Source organism: Scyliorhinus torazame, chromosome 18, assembly GCF_047496885.1.
Source record: "Scyliorhinus torazame isolate Kashiwa2021f chromosome 18, sScyTor2.1, whole genome shotgun sequence".
Taxonomy (NCBI): domain Eukaryota; kingdom Metazoa; phylum Chordata; class Chondrichthyes; order Carcharhiniformes; family Scyliorhinidae; genus Scyliorhinus; species Scyliorhinus torazame.
This window is the reverse complement of record NC_092724.1, coordinates 74479535-74504294: the sequence shown is the minus strand read 5'-3', so window position 1 is coordinate 74504294 and position 24760 is coordinate 74479535. Positions and strand designations below refer to the sequence as shown.

The 24760-nt window shown below is 46.2% G+C and overlaps 1 protein-coding gene across 1 annotated transcript in view; it reads left to right on the top strand.

The window, feature by feature from the left end:
- The window catches only part of rab8a (RAB8A, member RAS oncogene family), a 42550-nt gene extending 18597 nt beyond the window's left edge, over nucleotides 1-23953 (top strand). The window contains exons 6-8 of the mRNA XM_072482922.1: nucleotides 2012-2077; nucleotides 5525-5575; nucleotides 19412-23953. Coding sequence (XP_072339023.1) covers nucleotides 2012-2077; nucleotides 5525-5575; nucleotides 19412-19504 — 210 coding nt within the window. The 3' untranslated portion in view covers nucleotides 19505-23953. The remainder of the gene's footprint in view (nucleotides 1-2011; nucleotides 2078-5524; nucleotides 5576-19411) is intronic.
- Nucleotides 23954-24760: the final 807 nt, after the last annotated feature.

Genomic DNA, 24760 nt, shown 5'->3' with positions numbered 1-24760 from the left:
AGATGTTGTTCCTCCAGTTTGTGTTGCGCTTCACTGGAACATTGCAGCAGGCCAAGAACAGGCATGGGGACAGGGTCATTTGTTAAAATGACAAGCAACAGGAAGGTCAGGGTCCTGAATGCGCACAGACCGAAGATGCTCAGCAAAGCGATCACCCAGTCTGCGTTTGGTCTCTCCGATTATAGAGGAGACCACATTGGGAGCAGCGAATGCAGTAGACCAAATTGGAAGAGATGCAAGTGAAACGCTGCTTAACCTGGAATGAGTGTTTTGGGCCTGGGATTTTAAGCATGGAAGAGGTAAAGGGGCAGGTGTTACACATGCGATTGTGTGAGAAGGTGCCATCGGTGATTGGAGAGGTACTAGGTATGGTGGAGGAGTGGACTAGATTGTCTCGGAGGGAACGGTCTCTGCGGAATGCTGAGAGAGGGAGTGAAGGGAAGATGTGTTTGGTGGTGGCATCACACTGGAGTTGGCGAAAATGGTGCAGGATTATGCTTTGCATACGGAGGCTGGTGGGATGAAATGTGAGAATGAGGGGAACTCTATCCTTGTTCTGGGAGAGAGTGGAGGGGGCGAGGGTAGTGGCGCGGGAGATGAACCGCATACTGTTGAGGACCCTGTCCACAACTGTAGGTGGGAAATCACGATTGAGAACGAAGGAACACATTTTCGAAGCGCCATTTTGGAAAGCGGCATCATCGGAACAAATGCGACGGAGGCGAAGGAGTTGCGAGAAAGGGATGGAGTCCTTACAGGGTGTAGGGTGCAAAGAGCTGTAGTCCAGATAGCTGTGGGAGTCAGTGGGCTTGTAGTGGATAGTCTATTGCCGGAAATGCAGACAGAAAGATCAAGGAAGGGAAGGGAAGTGTCTGAGATGGACCAGGTGAAAGTGATAGAGGGGTGGAAACTGGAAGCGAAGTTGATGAATTTTTTCAGGTCCGGGTGAGAGCATGACGCGGCACCAAAATAGTCATCAATGTATCAATAAAGGAGTTGTGGGAGGGGGCCCGGATAGGCCTGGAACAATTTGTTTTATTTCTGTGTAAGTGACTCTAGAGCAACACTCATGATCAGATTCAATCTTCACGGCACGGTGGCACTGGTTTGGTTCCAGCTTTGGGTGACTGTGTGTAGTTTGCACGTTCTCCCTGTGTCTGTGTGGGTTTCCTCCGGGTGCTCCAGTTTCCTCCCACAGTCCAAAGATGTGCAGGTTAGGTGGATTGGCTGTGATCATACTCCACCCTGCCCCAGTCCTTTCTATTCAGAAATGTGACTAGCTTTGGTCATTTCACTTCCACTTTGCCAAATTGTCACTGGGGGCTGTTCGCAATTCCTATCAGTAAAGGAAGACATTCCCTCTATCCTTGTACCAACTGAATGTTAGCAGCTGGATAACATTACAGCTACACCACCTCTTTCCCTCTTTAGTCCCTCAAGCACACATTGAGGGAGCAGTTTCCAATTTTCAAAGATTTGTGACTAAATGACACCCCAGAACCATTGGAAGAAGGTGGAGAGTATGGGGAAGAGCAAGGGTGGGGAGGTAAAGGTTTGTGGGGGAAGGCTGGGTGTGGTCCTGATGGATAATGGGCTGGGCAAGGAGTGAGGTGGCATGGGACAGGGCTGGGTTCGGGGAGAGAAGGGATTCATTGACAGCCACAACTTCTTATTTACATGATATGTGGAAGGAACAGGTTCAAACCAACAAAGGATCAATTTTGGAGTGGAAGCTTTTCTTCACGCACACAGCACTCTTGAGTTGACCCTGGATGGAATAGTGGAGGCAAAAATCTTGGGGCAGTTTCTGAACAAGCTTTAGAGTACAAGGTAAACCAAATGACTGGGTCATCAGTAATTACCATGACAACAATGATCATTGTCAAAAAGGATGGCTGCCAAGAGTTTTAAGATTTGCTGAGACGACCTAAAAATCAATCCCTTGTCTATCCCCTCATTCTCTTCCCTGCTTTATTGTCCCATTCTGTTGGATTTTTTTTCTCTCTTTCAGTTAGCCAGTGACTATGGAATCAAATTCATGGAGACCAGCGCAAAAGCAAATATAAATGTGGAGAATGTAAGTATCCAGGATATGCACAGTATTTGCTACTGACAAAAGCAGTGATTACTTATCACTGTCTAAAGGGGAGAGGCAGATTCAGGATATTGAGCTTGATGATCAGCCATGATCATAATGAATGGCGGAGCAAGCTCAAAGGGCCAAATAGCCTCCTGCTTTTGTTTTCAATATATGTTTCTTTGTAATAAACCGAGATTATGGGAAGTACAGGACGGAATTGAAAAACATTTCAAGAAAAGCTGAGCAGTGCCGAACCCAAAAACCATAAACACATACAGGCGGTTAGCTAGGGAAGACCTGGGATCTATTAATATACATTATACACTATACATTAATGATCTGGAAGAAGTAACTGAAGGCACTGTTGCTAAGTTTGCAGATGATACAAAGATCTGTAGAGGGACAGGTAGTATTGAGGAAGCAAGGGGGCTGCAGAAGGATTTGGATAAGCTAGTAGAGTGGGCAATGAAGTGGCAAAAATGAAATACAATGTGGAAAAGTGTGAGGTTATGCACTTTGGAAAGAGGAATTTAGGCATAGACTATTTTCTAAATGGGGAAATGCTTAGGAAATCAGAAACACAAAGGGACTTGGGTGTCCTTGTTCACAATTCTCTTAATGTTAAAGTGCAGGTACAGTCGGCAGTTAGGAAGCAAATGCAATGTTCGCATTCCTGTCAAGAGGGCTAGAATACAAGACCAGGGATGTACTTCCGAGGTTGTATAAGGCTCTGGTCAGACCCCATTTGGAGTATTGTGAGCAGTTTTGGGCCCCGTATCCAAGGAAGGACGTGCTGGCCTTGGAAAGGGTCCAGAGGAGGTTCACAAGAATGATCCCTGGAATGAAGAGCTTGTCATATGAGGGACGGTTGAGGACTCTGGCTCAGTACACGTTGGAGTTTAGAAGGATGAAGGGGGATCTTATTGAAACCTACAAGACACTGCGAGGGCTGGGTAGAGTGGACGTGGAGAGGATGTTTCCACTTGTAGGAAAAACTAGAACCAGAGGACACCATCTCCGACTAAAGGGACGATCCTTTAAAACCGAGATGTGGAGGAATTTTTTCAGGGTGGTGAATCTGTAGAACTCTTGGCCGCAGAAGGCTGTGGAGGCCAAATCACAGTGCCTTTAAGACAGAGATAGATAGGTTCTTGATTAATCAGGGGTTATGGGGAGAAGGCAGGAGAATGGGGATGAGAAAACATCAGCCATGATTGAATGGCGGAGCAGACACAATGGGCCGAGATGCCTATTTCTGCTCCTATGTCTTATGGTCTTATGGACTCGAAAGTAAATCTTCCATGTTTAGGCAGAACATGGCTAAAGTTTTAATCAAGTACTTGAGCATTTGTCTTCAAAAAGGGGCTGGTTTAGCACACTGGGCTAAATCGCTGGCTTTTAAAGCTGACCAAGGCAGGCCAGCAGCATGGTTTAATTCTCATACCAGCCTCCCCGAACAGGCGCCGGAATGTGGCGACTCGGGGCTTTTCACAGTAACTTCATTGAAGCCTACTCGTGACAAGCGATTTTCATTTCATTTCATTCATTCAAAATCAAGAGGATCACCCAAACAAAAGCAAGCAGATGATGTCACTAAGAGACTAAGTTATAAACAGGATAGTAATAGAGAAAACTTGGCAATAACTCTTTCTCAGAGCCAGATCCTTCCTCCTGGACTGGAGACATATGGATCAAGAAAGTTGGTAAGTAACTTGGTCCAGATGGGATAGGTTGTTGAAAGAAGCAACGGTAGGAATAGTGGAGGTATTGGTCACAATCCTTTGATCCTCTTTGGACACAGTGGAGTGGCTGGAGGGCTGCTAATGTTGCACTATTGTTCAAGAAAGGGAGCAGGATAAACCAGGAAACTACAGAGCAGTTAGACTAACATCAGTGGTGGGTAGGTTCTTGGAAACTGTTATCGGAGACAAACTAAACTTTGGTTTGGGAAGTGGTGGGTTAAGCAAGGAAGAGCCAGCATAGATTTGCTAAAGACATTATAGGCCAAAGGCCACCTCTTGTACTCTTTGTATGATTCTGTGACTGAATAGATTTGCTGAGACCTCTCCTCTTCCTGCCTCCCCATCCCCCCCCCCCCCCCCCCCCCCCACCAAAGAGAGATTTGTAGTATGTCGGACAAAGGATGTTCTGTTGATCCCGAGGGCTGACTTTGAATAATTAATTTGCACTTTTGATTTGAATGAAGAGTTTCTGGTTTGGCTGTGACAGAGTGCTCTGTTAGAATGACTAGTGATTGTACTTTGCTCCCTCTGGTGAAACATTACAAGAACCCATTTAGCCTATTGTACCTGTGCTGTTGCCAGTGTTCCCATTGGAGCTATTTACTCAGCAAAAGGTCAGGGAGAGAGTAAAGAAATTTCCAGATAAATGACTGAAAAGGACTGGGGAAGGAGCTGCCAGATGTTGTAGAATGGTGAAGAAATTAGTTTTCATCCTAGGTTTAGAGATGACAATCAAGAGGCCGAGGGAGAAAACGCAAAGTAGCTTATTGTGGTGGAGCTGGTGATTTGAGGTTCTCCAGTGGTCTGGTCTTTGGCCGAGATCTTACCCCCAGTCCTCCGATCTCGCATCACAGAAGTGACTGGTATATTTTGTGTGTGGCGGAATGGAGGAGATGCATGTGTATGGGAGAGGGTGGGTGCGTGCGTGCATGTGTGGGGAGGATGGGTGCCTGTGCTTGTGTGTGCGTGGGCAGGGGTGATGTCGTGCACACATGTGGGCATGGGGGAGGTCACGCCCGCGGGTGGGGAGGAGGGTGCGTGTGCTTGTGTGTGCACGGGAGGGGGTAGGAGGGTCGTGCATGTGTCAGGATTTGGATGGACGTGTCGGGGAGGGGGAGGTGTTAGTCGCAAAGGACTTTGGAAGAAAGACCATAGAGAGATCAAGAGACACTGAACTGGCCTGGCTTGAGCGAAGGAGATCATGAATGATGGCAGTAAAGAAAGACGGGGCTGGGCGGCACATGGCACAGTGGTTAGCATTGCTGCCTACGGTGCTGAGGACCCGGGTTTGAATCCCTGCCCTGGGTCACTGACCGTGTGGAGTTTGCACATTCTCCCGTGTCTGCGTGGGTTTCACCCCCCACAACCCAAAGATGTGCAGGTTAGTTGGATTGGCCACGCTAAATTGCCCCTTAATTGGGGGGGAAAAAAATAATTGGGTACACTAAATTTTAAAAAAAAAAAGACGCAGGTAGCAGAAGAGACGTGAGATGGTCAGACAGTAGGGAGAGGCATGGCAGTGAAGTTATACAAGTGGAGTGGGTGGGGAGAGGCCCTGATAACCATAGAGCGGTAATATGTAGGAACATCCAAGACAAGTGGGAAGGATTTGTCTACCAGAGGGGTAATAACTCATTTTATGGTCTCTTGACTTTTTTTTTTCTGGGTGGAGACTTGATAATTTCAATGTTTAATGTTTCAGGCATTTTTCACACTTGCCAGAGATATTAAAACAAAAATGGACAAGAAACTGGTGAGTATGTCTTACTTTGCATGTCTGTTGATGTGTTTTATTTCTTAGAAAGCAACCCAGAACTGTCAGTGCAGTATGTAATCAAAACTAGGCAGCTGCGGCCAGGGGGCAGACACTGAAAGAGGCAGAGTTTTACAGCACAGAAAGAGGCCCTTCAGCCCATCGTGCCTGCACCAGCCATCAAGCACCATCAAGCACTAATTGGTCTTGTATGCTATGGTGTTTCAAGTGCTCATCTAAATACTACTTAAATGTTGTTGATGGTTTGGGACAATTCCCACCTCTTTAACCTGGGATTACCCCTCTGGATCTGTAAAGACATAATTACCTGTAAATGCTTGCATTCAAAGCATTGTCTTGCATCTTTGACTTTGTCTATATATATGTTTCTGGAACCTACCTCTTCATTCACCTGAGGAAGGAGCAGTGCTCCGAAAGCTAGTGATTTGAAACAAACTTGTTGGACTTTAACCTGGTGTTGTAAGACTTCTTACTGTGCTCACCCCAGTCCAACGCCAGCATCTCCACATCATACTTAAATGTTGTGAGGGTTCTTGCCTCTACCACCCTTTTTAGACAGTGAGCTCCAAATTCCCACCACCCTGTGAGTGAAAAGGTTTTTTCTCATATCCCCATTAAACCTCCTGTCCGTGATCTTAAATCTACGTCTACAACGCCATCTATATCTCTCATAATTTTGTACACCTCAATCAGATCCCTCCTCGTCCTTCTCAGCTCTAAGGAAAACAATCCCAGCCTCTCTGTCTGAAATGCTCCAGCCCAGCCAACATCCTGGTGAATCTCCTCAGCACCCTTTCTAGTGCAATCACATCCTTCCCTTAGTGTGGCGACCAGAACTGCACACAGGACTCCAGCTGTGGCCAAACAAACATTTTAAACAGCTGCATCGTACCCTCCCTGCTCTTTTGTTCAAAGCCTCGGCTAATAACGGCAAGTATCTCACATTCTTTCTTAACCATCTTATCTACCCATCCTGCTGCCTTCATGCACACCAAGGCGCTCTGGTCCTCTTCCTAGTATCCTACCATTCATTGTGTATTCCCTTGTCTTGTTAGCCATCCCAAAATGCATTGCCTCACACTTTTCAGTGTTAAATTGCATTTGCATTCTGACCAGCCCGCCTATATCGTCCAATTTAAGGCTTTCCTCCTCACGATTTACCACCCCATTTTTGTGTCATCTGCAAACTTACTGATCATAACCCTCACATTCACATCTAGATCATTAGTGTACACTACAACAGCAAGGGACCCAGCACTGATCCCTGCATGTCTAGCTATTCTATCCAATAACCAGGGCTCATAGATTTAAGGTCGGGGGCAGGAGAGTTAATGCGAATTTGAGGAAAAACCTTTTCTCCCAGAGGGTAGTAGGAATTTGGAGCTCACTGACTGAAAGGGTGGTGGAGGTGAGAACCCTCAACATCTAAGTATTTAGATGAGCACTTGAAACGCCATTGCATACAAGACCAAGTGCTGGAAAATGGAATTAGAATAGCAAGACACCACCAGGCACAGGCTTCCAATCTCAAAAACAATCTTCGACCATCAAGCCAATTTTGGATCCAATTTGCCAAATTGCCCTGGATCCCACGGGCACTTACATTCTTGAATAATCTCCCATGTGCGACCTTGTCAAAAGCCTCACTGAATTCGATGTAGACTACATCAACTGTACTACTCTCATCTACACACTTACCTCTTCAAAAAACGGCACGATGGCACAGTGGTTAGCATTGCTGCCTCATAGCGCCAGGGACCCGGGTTCAATTCTGGCCTTGGATGACCATCTGTGTGGAGTTTGCACTTTCTCCCCGTGTCTGCGTAGGTTTCCTCCGGGTGCTCAGGTTTTCTCCCACTGTCTAAAGATGTGCAGGTTAGGTGGATTGGCCACGCTAAATTGCTCCTTAGTGTCCAAAAAGGTTAGGCTGGGTTACAGGAATAGGGTGGGGGCCTGACCTTTGGTAAGGTGCTTTTTCAGAGGGTCAGTGCAGACTCCATGTGCAGATGGCCTCCTTTTTGCATTGTAGTGATTCTATAAGACATGATAAAGCCATGCTGACTATCCTTGTTTAATCCTTGCCTCCCCCGCCCCCCCCCCCCCCCCCCCCCCCCCCCCTCCAAATAGAGATTTATTCTGTCCCTCAATGTTTTTCAATAATTTCCCCACCACTGATGTTAGACTCACTGGTCTGTAATTACCTGGTTTATCCCTTCCTCCCTTCTTGAATAATGGTACCACATTGGCTATGCTCCTGTCCTCTGGCACCTCTCCTGTAGCCAGAGAGGATTTGAAAATTAGCATCAGAACCCCCTGCCTTGTCTGCTGCAGCAGCTGAAGATGCATCTCATCTGGGCCTGGGGGTGTATCCACTTTTAAGCCTACTAAAACCACCTCCTTCTCAATGCTAATCTGTTCAATTATATCACAATCACCAGCCCTGCCTTCTATAGCTATTTTGCCCTGCTCCATAGTAAACACGTGCAAAATACTCATTTAATACTTCACCTGTCTTTCGGCTCCACACACACATTACTACTTTGGACCCTAATGGGCCCTACCTTTTTCCTGGTTACCCTCCTGCCTTTAATATAGTTTTTTTAAAAAAAAACATTTCATGAAGGTATTTGTAATTTTCTAATAATAACAGTAACAACAACAGTAAACAATGCAAATCCAAATATAAACATATTCCATAAATCATCTCCATCCCTAACAAGTCCTTCCCACCCGAAACAAAAAGTCTCTCTTCCCCCACCCCCTCTAAATTCTTTGCCTCTGCTGACAGTTAATTTTCCCCGAAGAAGTCGACAAACGGCTGCCACCTCCGGATGAACCCTAGCGTTGACCCTCTTGGGGCTAACTTGATTTTCTCGAGACTGTGAAACCAAGCCATGTCACTACCCCAGGTCTCCCATTTTGGGGGCTTCGAGTCCCTCCACGCTAACAATATCTGCCTCCTGGCTACCAGGGAGTTAAAGGCCAAGACGTCAGCCTCTCTTGCTCCCTGGACTCCCGGATCTTCTGACACTCCAAAAGTCGCCACCTCCGGACTCTGCACCACCCGTGTTTTTAGTGCCGTGGATGTGACATCTGCAAAACCCTGCCAGAATCCCCTAAGCTTCGGGCATGCCCAAAACATATGGACATGATTTGCTAGCCACCTCACACACCTGTCCTCTACCCCAAAAAACTTGCTCATCCGGGCCACTGTCATGTGGCCCGGTGAACTACCTTAAATTGTAACAAGCTGATCCTGGCACATGATGAGGACGTATTGACTCTACTCAAGGCATCCGCCCACAAACCTGCCTCTATCTCTCCCCCTAGCTCATCTTCCCATTTGCCCTTTAGCTCCTCTATCTGAGTTACCTTCGACTCCATGAGTTCTTTGTAGATATCCGATATCTTCCCATCCCCATTCTAGAAACTACCCTCTCGTGTATACCCCATGGTGGTAGGAGCAGAAAGGTCGAAACCTGCCTTTGCAAAAAATCCCGTACCTGCAGATACCTAAATCCGTTTCCAGCTGGCAATTCAAATTTCTCTTCTAAGTCCTTCAAACAGGGGAAGCTCCCATCTATGAATACATCACCCATCCTCTCGATCCATGCTCTCTGCCACCTCCGAAACCCCCCCATCCAGCCTTCCCGGTACAAACCGATGATTGTTACAAATTGGGGCCCAGACCGATGCTCCCTCCACTCTCGTGCTTCCTCCACTGCCCCCAGACTCTCAGGGCCGCCACCACTCTAAACGGCAGCTCTCCCAGACTCCCCTCCTGCCCCATCGTCTGGACCACGAACATCTCACTTTTCCCCATATTCAATTTATACCCCGAAACCCGGCCAAATTCCCTTAATATCCACATAATCTCCCCCATCCCCTCTAATGGGGTCAGAAATATACAGGAGCAGGTCGTCGGCGTACAGCGAGACCCTGTGTTCCACACACACATCCCCCCCCCCCCTTCCAGACCCTAGATGCTCTTGGCGCCATCGTCAGTGGCCCTATGGCCAGAGCAAACAACTGCGGGGAGAGGGAACACCCTTGCCTTGTCCCTCGGTGCAGCTTAACATAGCCCAACATCAGCCGATTCGTTCGTACACTTGCTACTGGTGCCTGGTACAGCAGCCAAACCCAATCAATCAAGCTCTGCCCAAACCTGAACCATCCTAACATATCCCACAACTAATTCCACTCCACTCAGTCAAAGGTCTTTTCCACGTCCATCGCAACCACTACCTCCAACTCCCTCCCCTCGGAGGGCATCATGATAACATTTAAGAGCCTTCTAAAGTTGGCCGTTAGCTGCCTGCCCTTAAACCCCGTCTGGTCTTTCCCTATCACCTCCGGGACACAGTCTTCTATCCTTGAGGCCAAGATTTTAGCCAAGAGTTTAGCAGCAACATTCAATAGGGAGATTGGCCTGTATGACCCGCATAACTCTGGGTCCTTCTCCCGCTTCAGGATCAGTGAGATCGAAGTCTGTGACATTGTTGGGGGAAGGACACCCCGCTCGCTTGCCTCACTAAATGCCCTCCCCAGTGGCGGGCCCAGCATCCCCGAGAACTTCTTGTAGAATTCCACTGGGTAGCCGTCCGGTCCCGGGGCCATACCCGACTGCATGGCCTCCAGCCCCTCTGCTATTTCTTCAATCCCGATCGGGGCTCCCAGCCCATCCACCAACCCTTCCTCTACCTTCGGAAACTTCAACTCACCCAGGGACTGCCACATCCCCTCTAGCCCAGCTGGGGGTTCCGACTCATATTGCCGGCTATAAAACTCCTTAAACGCCCCGTTCACCCCTGCTGGATCCAAAACCGTGTTCCCTCCTCTGTCCTTCACTCTTCTTATCTCCCTGGCCGCCTCCTTTTTCCTCAGCTGGTGTGCGAGCATCCTGCTGGCCTTTTCTCCATACTCGTACATCGCCCCCTTCGCCTTCCTCAATTGCTCCACTGCTTTCCCTGTAGATAACAGACCAAACTCCATCTGTAGCTTCTGCCGTTCCTTCAATAACCCTGCCTCCGGGGCCTCTTAATATCTCCTCTCTACCTGGGGTATTTCCCCAACCAGCCTATCTATCTCTAATCGCTCCACCTTTTCTCTATGGGCCCGTATCGCGATTAGCTCCCCCTTAAGCACTGCCTTCAGTGCTTCCCAAACTATTGCTGCCGAGACTTCCCCCGTGTCATTTATTTCTAGCTTATGCAAATCTAGGTCCGGGATCTTCCCTAACAGCCGTCTCATAAATTCCACATCGTCCCAGTTTGGTGCCTGTATATTCACAAGCACCACCGGCATTCCCTCCAGCTTCCTGCTCACCATGGTGTACCACTATTTTCCCTGTCTCAAATGCCACCCGTTTGTTGATCAGGATCACGACCCCCCCCCTAGTCTTAGAGTCCAACCCAGAATAAAATACTTGGCCGACCCACCCCTTCCTCAATCTTGTCTAATCTATTACCCTCGGGTGTATCTCCTGTAGCATTGCCACATCCGCCTTCAATCCCCTCAAATGCACGAACACACGAGCCTTCTCAACCGGCCCATTCAGTCCTCTAACGTTCCATATGATCAGCCTATTTGGGAGGCCCCCCCCCCCCGGCCGATCAGCCACCACCCTTAGGTCAGCAGAGCAGCTCCACCCCCCCCCATATTAGCAGCACCACAATCCCAACCCCCCCCCCCCCCCCCCCTTAACAAACTTATCACCTCCTCGTCCCCCACTGCGCTTCCGTGTGCTAACCCGCCCAGCTAGCCTGGTAGCCCTTACCCATGGCACCAGACATCCAACTCCTATTGTCCTCCCCCTCCGCCATGCTTTCCCATGCTGCAGGTTCTGCATTCGCATTCTCTGCTCGACTATTTCTTCTTATACAACCACTTCTGGTCCACATCTCCATACACTGGAGGGGGATTTTTCACTGTCTCACTTTTCACCGATGTTTTCCAATTAAATTTCAAAAAATTCAGGAGAAAAGGTCCAAAAGATCTGCCACGAGCGGGAGCTACCAAATACCCGACCTCTCACTCTATGGCTGCCACCGGAAGTCCAGTATAGTTTTTTAAAACACCTTGGGGTTTTATTTTATTTTGTCCACCAGTGTTTTTTCAACTCTCCTCTTTGCTCTCCTAATTTATTCTTTAAGAATTCCCCTGCACTTTCTGTACACTAGGGCCTCCCATTTTTCCTTATCCAATCCTGCACATGCCTTGACATCCAGGGTTTTCTGGACTTGTTGGTCGTGCCCTTTACCTTAATGGGAGCATGTTGGCTCTTTACTCTCTCAATTTCCTTTTTGAATGACTCCCACTGCTCTGATCTGGATTTTCCTACAAATAGTTGGTCCTAGTCCACCTTGACCAGATCCTGTCTTATCCTATTAAAATTGGCCTTCTCCCAATTCAGAACCTTTATTTCCAGTTTATCTTTGTTCTTTTATAACTATCTTAAATCTTACCGAGTTATGGCCATTATCACTGAAATGCTCCCCCACTAACACCTCTACCATCCACCCGGGTCTATATCCTAAAATTAGGCCCAGTACCCACCCCCTAACTTGTCGGGCTTTCTACATATTGGCTCATAAAACTCTCCAAGACGCACTTTGAGAATTCCATCTCCTCTAGGTCTTTCACACTCTAACTATCACAATTAATATTGGGGAAGTTGAAATTTCCCAATGTTATTGTTTTTACACTTGTCTGAGATTTGCCTACATATCTGCTCTTCTATCTCTCATCGACTGGGGGCCTATAGTTTACTTCCAGCAACGTGATTGTCCCCTTTTTGTTTACGTTTCACCCACAGGGCCTCAGTTAAGGAGCCTGCTAACATATCATCCCTCCTCACTGCAGTAATTGATTCTTGATCCATATTGCAACACCACTTCCTCCTTTACACACACAACCCCCACCCAGTCTCGCATGAAGATTCTATACTCTGGAATATTGAACTGCCAGTCCTGCCACTCCCTCAACCATGTCTTTGTGATAGCAATAATATCATACTCCCATATGTTAATCAACGCCCTGATCAATTGGCTGTAACCGCAAGACTTGTCTAACTTCGCTTGCCTTCCAGACTGACTTGTTCTATGTTTATTTGGCCGGGCACTGTACCCTCACTCTGCCAAATTAGTTTAAACCTCTCTTTCCCCCCCATCCACACCCACAGACGCATGCATACACACGCACACCCCCCGGCACCATTCTGGAGTCACTTTTGCGGCCGTAGAAATGCCTGTCTGCACCACTCACTATTGAATCACCTACCATTGTTGCTCTTCTACTCTTACTACTTATCTTTGTGCAGCTGAGCCACCCACATCACTATGAACTTGGCTCTGGCTGCACTCCCCAGAGGAAACGTCACACTCATTGTTTTCCAGCACAAAAACACAGTTCTTGAGGTGAGAGACACTCTGGGCTTCCCGCACTACCTGTCTGCACCCGCCTTCTAAAATCACACTGTCCTCAAATCTATCTGCCTCGTGGATGGAGCACTGTGCCTCCCACTGACACTTGACCTCCAAAACCTGGAGGTCAAGCTGGTCAAACCAGTGGCACTTCCTGCAAATGTGGTCATCCAGACTTCTCAATGTCTAAAAATTCCCACATGGTGCAGATCTTGCAAAACACAAGACCGAGCTACTCAGTCATACTTTTAGATAAAATACCTTATTTATGCCAAGAAGGATATATTTTTAAAGAACAAAGAAAAGTACAGCACAGGAGCAGGCCCTTCGGCCCTCTAAGTCTGTGCCGACCATGCTGCCCGTCTAAACTAAAATCTTCTACACTTCCGCAGTCCGTATCCCTCTATTCCCATCCTATTCATGTATTTGTCAAGATGCCCCTTAAATGTCACTATCGTCCCTGCGTCCATCACCTCCTCCGGCAGCGAGTTCCAGGCACCCACTACCCTCTGTGTAAAAAAGACTTGCCTCGTACTGCTCCTCTGAACCTTGCCCCTCGCACCTTAAACCTATGCCCCCAAGTAATTGACCCCTCTACCCTGGGAAAAAGTCTCTGACGATCCACTCTGTCTATGCCCCTCATTTTGTAGACCTCGATCAGGTCACCCCTCAACCTCCGTTCCACTGAGAACAAACCGAGTTTATTCAACCGTTCCTCATAGCTAATGCCCTCCATACCAGGCAACATCCTGTTAAATCTCTTCTGCACCCTCTCTAAAGCCTCCACATCCTTCTGGTAGTGTGGCTACCAGAATTGAACACTATACTCCAAGTGTGGCCTAACTAAGGTTCTATACAGCTGCAACATAACTTGTCAATTCTTATACTCAATGCCCCGGCCAATTATACTCAATGCCCTGGCCGTATGCCTTCTTGACTACCTTCTCCACCTGTGTTGCCCCTTTTAGTGACCTGTGGACCTGTATACCGAGATCTCTCTGACTGTCAATACTCTTGAGGGTTCTGCCATTCACTGTATATTCCCTACCTGCATTAGACCTTCCAAAATGCATTACCTCATATTTGTCCCGATTAAACTCCATCTGCCACCTCCGCCCAAGTCTCCAAACGATCTAAATCCTGCTGTATCCTCTGACAGTCCTCATCGCTATCCGCAATTCCACCAACCTTTGTGTCGTCTGCAAACTTACTAATCAGACCAGTTACATTTTCCTCCAAAGGCATGCTTGCCTTCATTGGCCGGGGCATTGAGTATAAGAATTGGCAAGTCATGTTGCAGCTGTATAGAACCTTAGTTAGGCCACACTTGGAGTATAGTGTTCAATTCTGGTTGCCACACTACCAGAAGGATGTGGAGGCTTTAGAGAGGGTGCAGAAGAGATTTACCAGAATGTTGCCTGGTATGGAGGGCATAAGCTATGAGGAGCGATTGAATAAACTCGGTTTGTTCTCACTGGAACGAAGGAGGTTGAGGGGCGACCTGATAGAGGTATACAAAATTATGAGGGGCATAGACAGAGTGGATAGTCAGAGGCTTTTCCCCAGGGTAGAGGGGTCAATTACTAGGGGGCATAGGTTTAAGGTGAGAGGGGCAAGGTTTAGAGTAGATGTACGAGGCAAGTTTTTTACGCAGAGGGTAGTGGGTGCCTGGAACTCGCTACCGGAGGAGGTAGTGGAAGCAGGGACGATAGGGACATTTAAGGGGCATCTTGACAAATATATGAATAGGATGGGAATAGAAGGATACGGACCCAGGAAGTGTAGAAGATTGTAGTTTAGTCGGGCAGTATGGTCGGCACGGGCTTGGAGGGCCGGAGGGCCTGTTCCTGTGCTGTACATTTCTTTGTTCTTTGTTCAAAGCATTTATATATCTTTATAAATATATATATATATATATATATATACTGCGAACAGCAACAGTCCCAGCACTGATCCCTGCGGAACACCACTAGTCACAGCCCTCCAATCAGAAAAGCACCCTTCCATTGCTACTGTCTGCCTTCTATGACCTAGCCAGTTCTGTATCCATCTTGCCAGCTCACTCCTGAACCTCTGTGACTTCACCTTTTGTACTAGTCTGCCATGAGCGACCTTGTCAAAGGCCTTACTGAAGTCCATATAGACAACATCCACTGCCCTACCTGCATCAATCTTTGTGACCTCTTCGAAAAACTCTTATCAAGTTAATGAGACACGACCTCCCCTTCACAAAATTGTGCTGCCTCTCGCTATTATAGCCATTTGCTTCCAAATGGGAGTAGATCCTGTCTCGAAGAATTCTCTCCAGTAATTTTCCTACTACTGACGTAAGGCTCACCGGCCTGTAGTTCCCTGGATTATCCTTGCTACCCTTCAGGACGCAAAGCTTGTAATGAGGCAGTGGGGAAGGGAACACTGACAAAGGAGAGTATTTGCAGGCACGGAGATGGGTTGAAGTGTGTATACTTCAACGCAAGAAGCATCAGGAATAAGGTGGGTGAACTTAAGGCATGGATCGGTACTTGGGACTACGATGTGGTGGCCATCACGGAAACTTGGATAGAAGAGGGGCAGAAATGGATGTTGGAGGTCCCTGGTTATAGATGTTTCAATAAGATTAGGGAGGGTGGTAAAAGAGGTGGGGGGGTGGCATTATTAATTAGAGATAGTATAACAGCTGCAGAAAGGAAGTTCGAGGAGTATCACCCTATTGAGGTAGTATGGGTTGAAGTCAGAAATAGGAAAGGAGCAGTCACCTTGTTAGGAGTTTTCTATAGGCCCCCCAATAGTAGCAGAGATGTGGAGGAACAGATTGGGAAACAGATTTTGGAAAGGTGCAGAAGTCATAGGGTAGTAGTCATGGGCGACTTTAACTTCCCAAATATTGAGTGGAAACTCTTTAGATCAAATAGTTTGGATGGGGTGGTGTTTGTGCAGTGTGTCCAGGAAGCTTTTCTAACACAGTATGTAGATTGTCCAACCAGAGGAGGGGCAATATTGGATTTAGTACTGGGTAATGAACCAGGGCAAGTGATAGATTTGTTAGTGGGGGAGCATTTTGGAGATAGTGACCACAATTCTGTGACTTTCACTTTAGTAATGGAGAGGGATAGGTACGTGCAACAGGGCAAGGTTTACAATTGGGGGAAGGGTAAATACGATGTTGTCAGACAAGAATTGAAGTGCATAAGTTGGGAACATAGGCTGGCAGGGAAGGACACAAGTGAAATGTGGAACTTGTTCAAGGAACAGGTGCTACGTGTCCTTGATATGTATGTCCCTGTCAGGCAGGGAAGAGATGGTCGAGTGAGGGAACCATGGTTGACAAGAGAGGTTGAATGTCTTGTTAAGAGGAAAAAGGTGACTTATGTAAGGCTGAGGAAACAAGGTTCAGACAGGGCATTGGAGGGATACAAGATAGCCAGGAGGGAACTGAAGAAAGGGATTAGGAGAGCTAAGAGAGGGCATGAACAATCTTTGGCGGGTAGGATCAAGGAAAACCCCAAGGCCTTTTACACATGTGAGAAATATGAGAATGACTAGAGCGAGGGTAGGTCCGATCAAGGACAGTAGCGGGAGATTGTGTATTGAGTCTGAAGAGATAGGAGAGGTCTTGAATGAGTACTTTTCTTCTGTATTTACAAATGAGAGGGGCGATATTGTTGGAGAGGACAGTGTGAAACAGATTGGTAAGCTCGAGGAAATACTTGTTAGGAAGGAAGATGTGTTGGGCATTTTGAAAAACTTGAGGATAGACAAGTCCCCCGGGCCTGACGGGATATATCCAAGGATTCTATGGGAAGCAAGAGATGAAATTGCAGAGCCGTTGGTAATGATCTTTTCGTCCTCACTGTCAACAGGGGTGGTACCAGGGGATTGGAGAGTGGCGAATGTCGTGCCCCTGTTCAAAAAAGGAACTAGGGATAACCCTGGGAATTACAGGCCAGTTAGTCTTACTTCGGTGGTAGGCAAAGTAATGGAAAGGGTACTGAAGGATAGGATTTCTGAGCATCTGGAAAGACACTGCTTGATTAGGGATAGTCAGCACGGATTTGTGAGGGGTAGGTCTTGCCTTACAAATCTTATTGAATTCTTTGAGGAGGTGACCAAGCATGTGGATGAAGGTAAAGCAGTGGATGTAGTGTACATGGATTTTAGTAAGGCATTTGATAAAGTTCCCCATGGTAGGCTTCTGCACAAAGTAAGGAGGCATGGGATAGTGGGAAATTTGGCCAGTTGGATAACGAACTGGCTAACCGGTAGAAGTCAGAGAGTGATGGTGGATGGCAAATATTCAGCCTGGATCCCAGTTACCAGTGGTGTACCGCAGGGATCAGTTCTGGGTCCTCTGCTGTTTGTGATTTTCATTAATGACTTGGATGAGGGAGTTGAAGGGTGGGTCAGTAAATTTGCAGACGATACGAAGATTGGTGGAGTTGTGGATAGTAAGGAGGGCTGTTGTCGGCTGCAAAGAGACATAGATAGGATGCAGAGCTGGGCTGAGAAGTGGCAGATGGAGTTTAACCCTGAAAAGTGTGAGGTTGTCCATTTTGGAAGGACAAATATGAATGCGGAATACAGGGTTAACGGTAGAGTTCTTGGCATTGTGGAGGAGCAGAGAGACCTTGGGGTCTATGTTCATACATCTTTGAAAGTTGGCACTCAAGTGGATAGAGCTGTGAAGAAGGCCTATGGTGTGCTCGCGTTCATTAACAAAGGGATTGAATTTAAGAGCCATGAGGTAATGATGCAGCTGTACAAAACTTTGGTAAGGCCACATTTGGAGTACTGTGTACAGTTCTGGTCGCCTCATTTTAGGAAGGATGTGGAAGCTCTGGAAAAGGTGCTAAGAAGATTTACCAGGATGTTGCCTGGAATGGAGAGTAGGTCTTACGAGGAAAGGTTGAGGGTGCTAGGCCTTTTCTCATTAGAGCGGAGAAGGATGAGGGGCGACTTGATAGAGGTTTATAAGATGATCAGGGGAATAGATAGAGTAGACAGTCAGAGACTTTTTCCCCAGGTGGAACACACCATTACAAGGGGACATAAATTTAAGGTGAAAGGTGGAAGATATAGGAGGGATATCAGAGGTAGGTTCTTTACCCAGAGAGTAGTGGGGGCATGGAATGCACTGCCTGTGGAAGTAGTTGAGTCGGAAACATTAGGGACCTTCAAGCAGCTGTTGGATAGGTACATGGATTACGGGAAAATGATATAGTGTAGATTTATTTGTTCTTAAGGGCAGCACGGTAGCATTGTGGATAGCACAATTGCTTCACAGATCCATGGTCCCAGGTTCGATTCCAGCTTGGGTCATTGTCTATGCGGAGTCTGCACGTCCTCCCCGTGTCTGCGTGGGTTTCCTCCGGGTGCTCCGGTTTCCTCCCACAGTCCAAAGATGTGCGGGTTAGGTGAATTGGCCAATGATAAATTGCCCTTAATGTCCAAATTGCCCTTGGTGTTGGGTGGAGGTGTTGAGTTTGGGTAGGGTGCTCTTTCCAAGAGCTGGTGCAGACTCAAAGGGCCGAATGGCCTCCTTCTGCACTGTAAATTCAATGATAATCTATGATTAATCTAGGACAAAGGTTCGGCACAACATCGTGGGCCGAAGGGCCTGTTCTGTGCTGTATTTTCTATGTTCTATGTTCTTAAACAAAGGAACAACATTGGCTATTCTCCAGTCCTCCGGGACATCACCTGAAGACAATGAGGATCCAAAGATTTCTGTCAAGGCCTCAGCAATTTCCTCTCTAGTAAGCTAGAATGCTTACCTTTCCTTAGTGTAGCTTTAAAGTGGAGAAAGCAATGTACCCACTACTTACCAATTAGCTCTCTCTTGTAGCCTCAACTCGAGCAGGGCAAGACCACTTTCTGAAGAGGAAAAAGTTCCCTCTCTGCACTGAATTCCCACATTTCTCCAAATTCCCATATTTCTCCAAATTCCCAAATGTACTCACAATGACTGTCTCACTCAGCGTGTGCTCTCTCAACTACTCGTGTGTGAATTTTCCTGGTCAATATTAAATCTCCCCTTGATCTTCTTTGTTCTGGACACCAATGGTGGGACAAAGGATGTGGGGGATGAACCAGAGAGCAGAATTGGAGAGTGCAGAGATCTGAGGATTGTGGGGCTGGAGGAATTAGAGATGGCAAGGGGAGAAGCCAAGGACTGATTTAAACATGGGTGAGAATTTTTATATCAAGGACTTGGTGGACTATCTGATGGTCAGTGAGGACAGGCAGAATAGGAGAACAGGATTGGGTGCAGGTTATGATCCACACACAAACTAAAGGTGTTAAAATGATTGTTGTAACAGTGTGAATTTGTTGGGCGGAGGCTTGATGGGATGCAGTGTAACTACAATTTGCTAACCTCTCCTTTTCCTGTGTGCAGGAAGGCAATAGTCCACAAGGCAGCAGCCAAGGCGTGCGGATCACCTCAGAACAACAGAAAAAGAGCAACTTCTTTCGTTGTCATCTCCTGTGATGAACGTTGCCTTATTAAAAAAAAAAAACCTGAGCTCTCAGTGACTTGAAGTGGAGTGTGCACGCCCTGAGCTTTTCCTGTACAGATGGACACTTTCTCTGAACAAGCCCTGTCGTGCTGCCGAAGGCCTAGAGAGATCAAGCAGCTGAGGTTTTTAGCTTTTAGGACCTGTCTGATGATGATTACCTCAGGAGTGGAAATGTGCAAGTCAGAATCTTCTGATTGGAATCCCTCCATTTTAGTAATTTCCAACCTGTTTTGGGTGTAATTGTTTGGAATGCTAGTGTTCTCATTTCCTGTGTTCCCCTCTAATTTCCCTTTTTTTTGTCTTTCCGGAAAGATCTTCTGTTTTGGTAATGCTCCTGGCATTGGAATCCCCCACCCCATCTTTTTTTTTTGACCCTTTGATCTCGCTGCGCAATGTGCTGCAGTTCCTTCTGTCATGGCTTCACACGCGACTCTCTGTGTACATTCCTTGTTCTGGAAGGGCAGAATCCCACTGATTCGATCTTTGTTCTGCCTGTGGTTGAACCTGTTTATCATGCGTGGATCTTGGTGATCGTGATGGTTGTGAGCAGCCCAAATGTCAATTCTCAAACCTAGAGGCAAGTGTGTTTGTGCAGTTCCTCTCTCCCCTCTCTAGTGGTGATGTGTTATTTGTTGAAGACTGCGGCTCCCCCCCCCCCCCCTTCCATCCGGGGCACTGTTGCTTTTCTGAAATTTAGTACAACTTGTATACAATCCAGAAAAACTATGTTAAAAGCAGATATTAAGTATGGTCCTAGCACCTCAGTCAGGTTTAACAAAGCATTACTGGTGGCATTTCCTCTACATCACTATGAGCAGCAACTAGACTTTGTCAATTGATATGGGTGGACGCCAGCTCATCACTTTGTTGCGATAGTTCCTGTGGTAATGATACTAGTCCAAGTCAGCTTTAATTATTTTTTACGAGATTGGATAGAAACTGCCAGAAATCAGAATACAAAGCTGAGGACTCCAGATAATTACTGATGGTACCTACTTGGTTCACTGATGTTGTCTATGAGAGGATTTTACCAATAACTGGACGTCATATGGGGTGGGGAAATGCAGAGAGGGATCAGGCAGGATGTGGTGAGACCCTCCTGATTGGAAGCTATTCACTTGCCGATGTGTATGAATTTATTGAAGTAGCCTTATTCATCGCCATTGTTTTCTCTTAACACTTAAACGATGGGGGACCCACTGAACAATATTGTGAATAGTATTTTGAATGTTGATGCTTAAACTGGTGAGAGCATGTGCTGTTCGCCAAGCAGGGTAATCTTTGTTTTGCTGGCTCCAAGAGTTGGCAGTTTAGTGGATTGGAGGCTCAAAGCACAATCAGCAGGTCCTATTAATTCAGCTTATGCACAATTTTCAAACTTGAGTACTGAAATAGTAAAATCTCCTTGGGGAGGTGGAATGCACTTTTAGTTGATGGGTGAAGATTGACCGCTGTCATCTCCTTCATGTTTGATTGTGAAACAGTAAAATAAATGATTTGTGGACTGGCGTGCACCAGGTTTGCCTCTTGCACCATCAATTCCTGAGCCAGTCCCTATTGTGACTATCACTGTATAAACTTAAGCACTGGGCAGTAAATTGAGTTTTGATGATAAAACCATTATTATTAGCTCTGAAAGGTGGAATGATTCATTTTGAAGTTCCCTTATGACCAGAGTGAAGCTGTGATGCTGATGACGGACAAAAGGAGCGAGGTTTTGCATTCATCTTTAATTCCGAGAGTATTGTATTTTTTTAAAAAGCAATGCAAGGAAACAGATTCTCTTCCGATCTCCCCTCCTCTCCTCATTCTCCCCTGTCCCAATACAGATCGAGGACGTATGTGTCAATTTGCTGCTTCCAAGTCAGACGGTAAAACCAGGAAAGCAGGGAATAGATGGATTTTCAGAGCCTTTTGAACAAAGTACTTGGACTTCTCTAATTCTAGAGGTTAAAATCCGACATCATCATTACTTTGCAAGATGTTCTTGTGTGGGTGGTGCACAGACAACAGTGAAGGAGGATGGGACAAACATAGCCAGCCATTGACATTGCTGTGTATAAATGCCTGTGTGTTAACTGCACTTTATCAGTATCCATAGCAGGCTAGTTCAACAGTTGCTGAGCTCAGACAGACCTGAATGTTGTTCCTTGTGAATTTTTAGTAAGCACTTTGTGTAGCTCAATAGATGAAGGAGTGGGAACACACCCCTTTAATTCTAACCGAGAAATGAAACCAATATTGAAATATGTCGACCAATGTGCAAATCATGTTTAAATACCCAATCTGATTACTGCACCAGAATCTCCTGCTGGACAATACTATATATACAGCCAGTTCTTCCCACCGAGTGTTTTTTGACGATCTGGGCCCCCCCCCCCTGTCTAAGCCAACCTTTTGAGCACTGACATTAACAGATGCACTTTCTACTTTTCTTCTTCCTTAACCTAGAATACTGGAGTCAAATGTAATAGCACTGCCACTATGCTGTCTGTGTAGCTGTCCTATGCCCATGATCCTTCTGATCTGACTGGCTCAGTAGCACAGTGAGGCCTATACCATTAGGGGGTGGGGGAAGAGAGTGAGGAATCCCTCGCTGAAGCTGCGAGCTGTTGTCCAACAATTTGCAATGACCCTATTTCCACTTTGCTTTTTTTTTTGGCGATAGCTTTAACAGCTTCCTGACTGATGGCAGGCGATTCGTGGGTGTTGGGTGTCTGTTGGATAAAAAAGATTACTTATTCACTTCACAGATGTGAAGATTTATTCTCAAGTTGATTGTGATCACAGTCTTCAAAAATGCACTGGTACTGACTTTGAAAAATGACCCTGTGTTCCACAACACACAACGCCATACTGCCTCGTGATGAAAGCAGCCTCCATCTCATCATTTGCTCCTGTTCAATTCTCAAAGTGAAGATTTTTATTTTGCTTTGTTATAAATTAAGAAAATTTTTAGTTTTGTGCTAACTTTCTAGTTGCTCACAGCGTTTCTTGCTTTGATTATCCAGGATGATTGTGGTGTTGAAACAATTACAGAGTTAACCACTCCCCAAGCTCAGCAACTCTGCTATATTGCCAGGGTGTTCCCATCAACAAGGCCTAGAATGCCATGCACTATCCAGGATAGTCTGGCTCAGTCTGGGGTTAAACGATGAAAAGCTGTTGAGACGCGGAGCTCCTTTTATGGACAGCAGTTTGGAGTTCAACTGACAGTCCTGACCCATCAGTTCTGCAATGCTTAACCTGCACCAGCAAAGGTTCTAACTGCCTAGCTTCATTTAAAACTAATAGCACACTATATAATGTTTCACAAGCACTAGGTGGTACTGAAGGAAGATATTGCAGAGCTAATCCTCCACTCAAACGGGGAATGCCTGAAGAGTAAATGATTTTCAGCAGTGATGTCAGGCCCTGACCACTAGACAGCGAGTGGGAATGTGTTGCTGGCAGATACTGAAGTTAGGTGGCATTGGCTGGCATTCTGGTCCAGTGGTGAGGATGGGACCACATTTTGGCAGGAATTTCAGCAATTACTTTGCTTTCCTCTTATTTTAAAAGTTTTGAACTAAAGTGCTCTTTGTGATGTACAGATTAAAATGAATCTGCTAGTTTTATTCTATCCACATTGAAAGCAAGATTCATTTTATAACCAGTGTTAAATGGATATTCTAGAGGGATGGGATGGAAGGGAGTGCAGTCTGACTTATTCATGTTCTTTCCTCCGTGGACTAGCCAATGCCAGATGCTACGGTTAATGCCAGTGTTTCTGTACAATCAAATTACAAGAGGGGACCCCACCCCCAGGGAGATGGCAGCTTGTGTTGCTTTGGTTCTAACTAATATCTGAAAGTGTAGTCCTGTTTAACAGCGGCTGTGCGGCCATTTGAACTGCAGCCTCACTGGTGGCAGATGTGGGGATCTCAATCCAATATTCTGCATCCTACTCTGGCTTCTGCAGTCACATTACGGAAAAGCCGATATGCATTCTGGCATGTTGCTGGTGATGCCACTGCATTTTGCACCTCATGTAGAATGTAGAGTGAGTTAGAAACACAGTCTGTGGCCTGCAGGTTTTAACGCCCCGTCTCTCTCTCTCTCTCTCTCTCTTCCCCCCCCCCCACCCTTTGAACCATCACAATTTAAACAGTATTTAGGAGGTTTGGGTGGAAAATATTGCCATCTGTTTCAGAATCATTGTCCCTGTACATTCTTCAAACATTCCTTGTGTTACAATAGTCTCCAGGATTCATTTGGTTTGAAAGGATGGGAGGCTGCCTTGTTTCAGGTGACCATGTAAATAGCTTTACTTTAAAAAATGGATTAGCCACTTTCTAGTTCTTCTGTACTTCCTGAAGTTACTGAACTTGTAGATACAAGTGGCGTTTTAATGAGATTAAAATGTGAGTCTTTAAAAAGCAGATGTGTCTGCATTTTTTGGTATGTGACTTTCAAGTTGACAGAACAAACACCAGCTTGAGATCCTGAACTTGACTTGAAGGACCTGTCTGGAATTTCACACCCAGCCTCAGGGGTTTGTGATGCTGAAATCTGGCAGGTTGAATTCTTACCACATTAACCAATTCAGATTGTGCTCGTAGTTACACTACTAATCTTCCACCAGGTTCATTAACCCCTACCAGTTAACGAGATCAGATGTTAGAAATTTAAAATAGTTAGAAATTAATTTGAAAAAGGAATGGGTTCGTGTTTTAAGTTCATTTTTACTGTGAATTAGTTAAGTTGCAATGTGATGGGAACCAGTCCAGAGTAATCCTTTATTCTTAGCTATTCTTAGATTATAATATGCTTGCTGAAGTACATATATCCAGCAGTATGTGAGAACATCAGACCTGACTGCAGTGATTAAAAGCAGAGGTTGCCAATCTGATCAGGATAAGGACAGCTGAACTGATTGACCATTCTGAATGTTCTAGTGGGTTTCCATCTAACTGACAACAGAACAAATGAAACCTTTTTGGATGTTCGGGTGGTTCCAGAGATGGAATGTTATGGGAGAATGAAACTAATCAGGGAAAATGCAGTTTGAGAGGTGAGAATAACTGGATAATAATATAATCACAAGTAGGCTTACATTAACACTGCAATAAAGTTACTGTGAAAAGCCCCTAGTCGCCACATTCCAGCGACTTTTCGGGTACACAGAGGGAGAATTCAGAATGTCCAATTCACCTGCCAGCACGTCTTTTGGACTTGGGGGAGGAAAC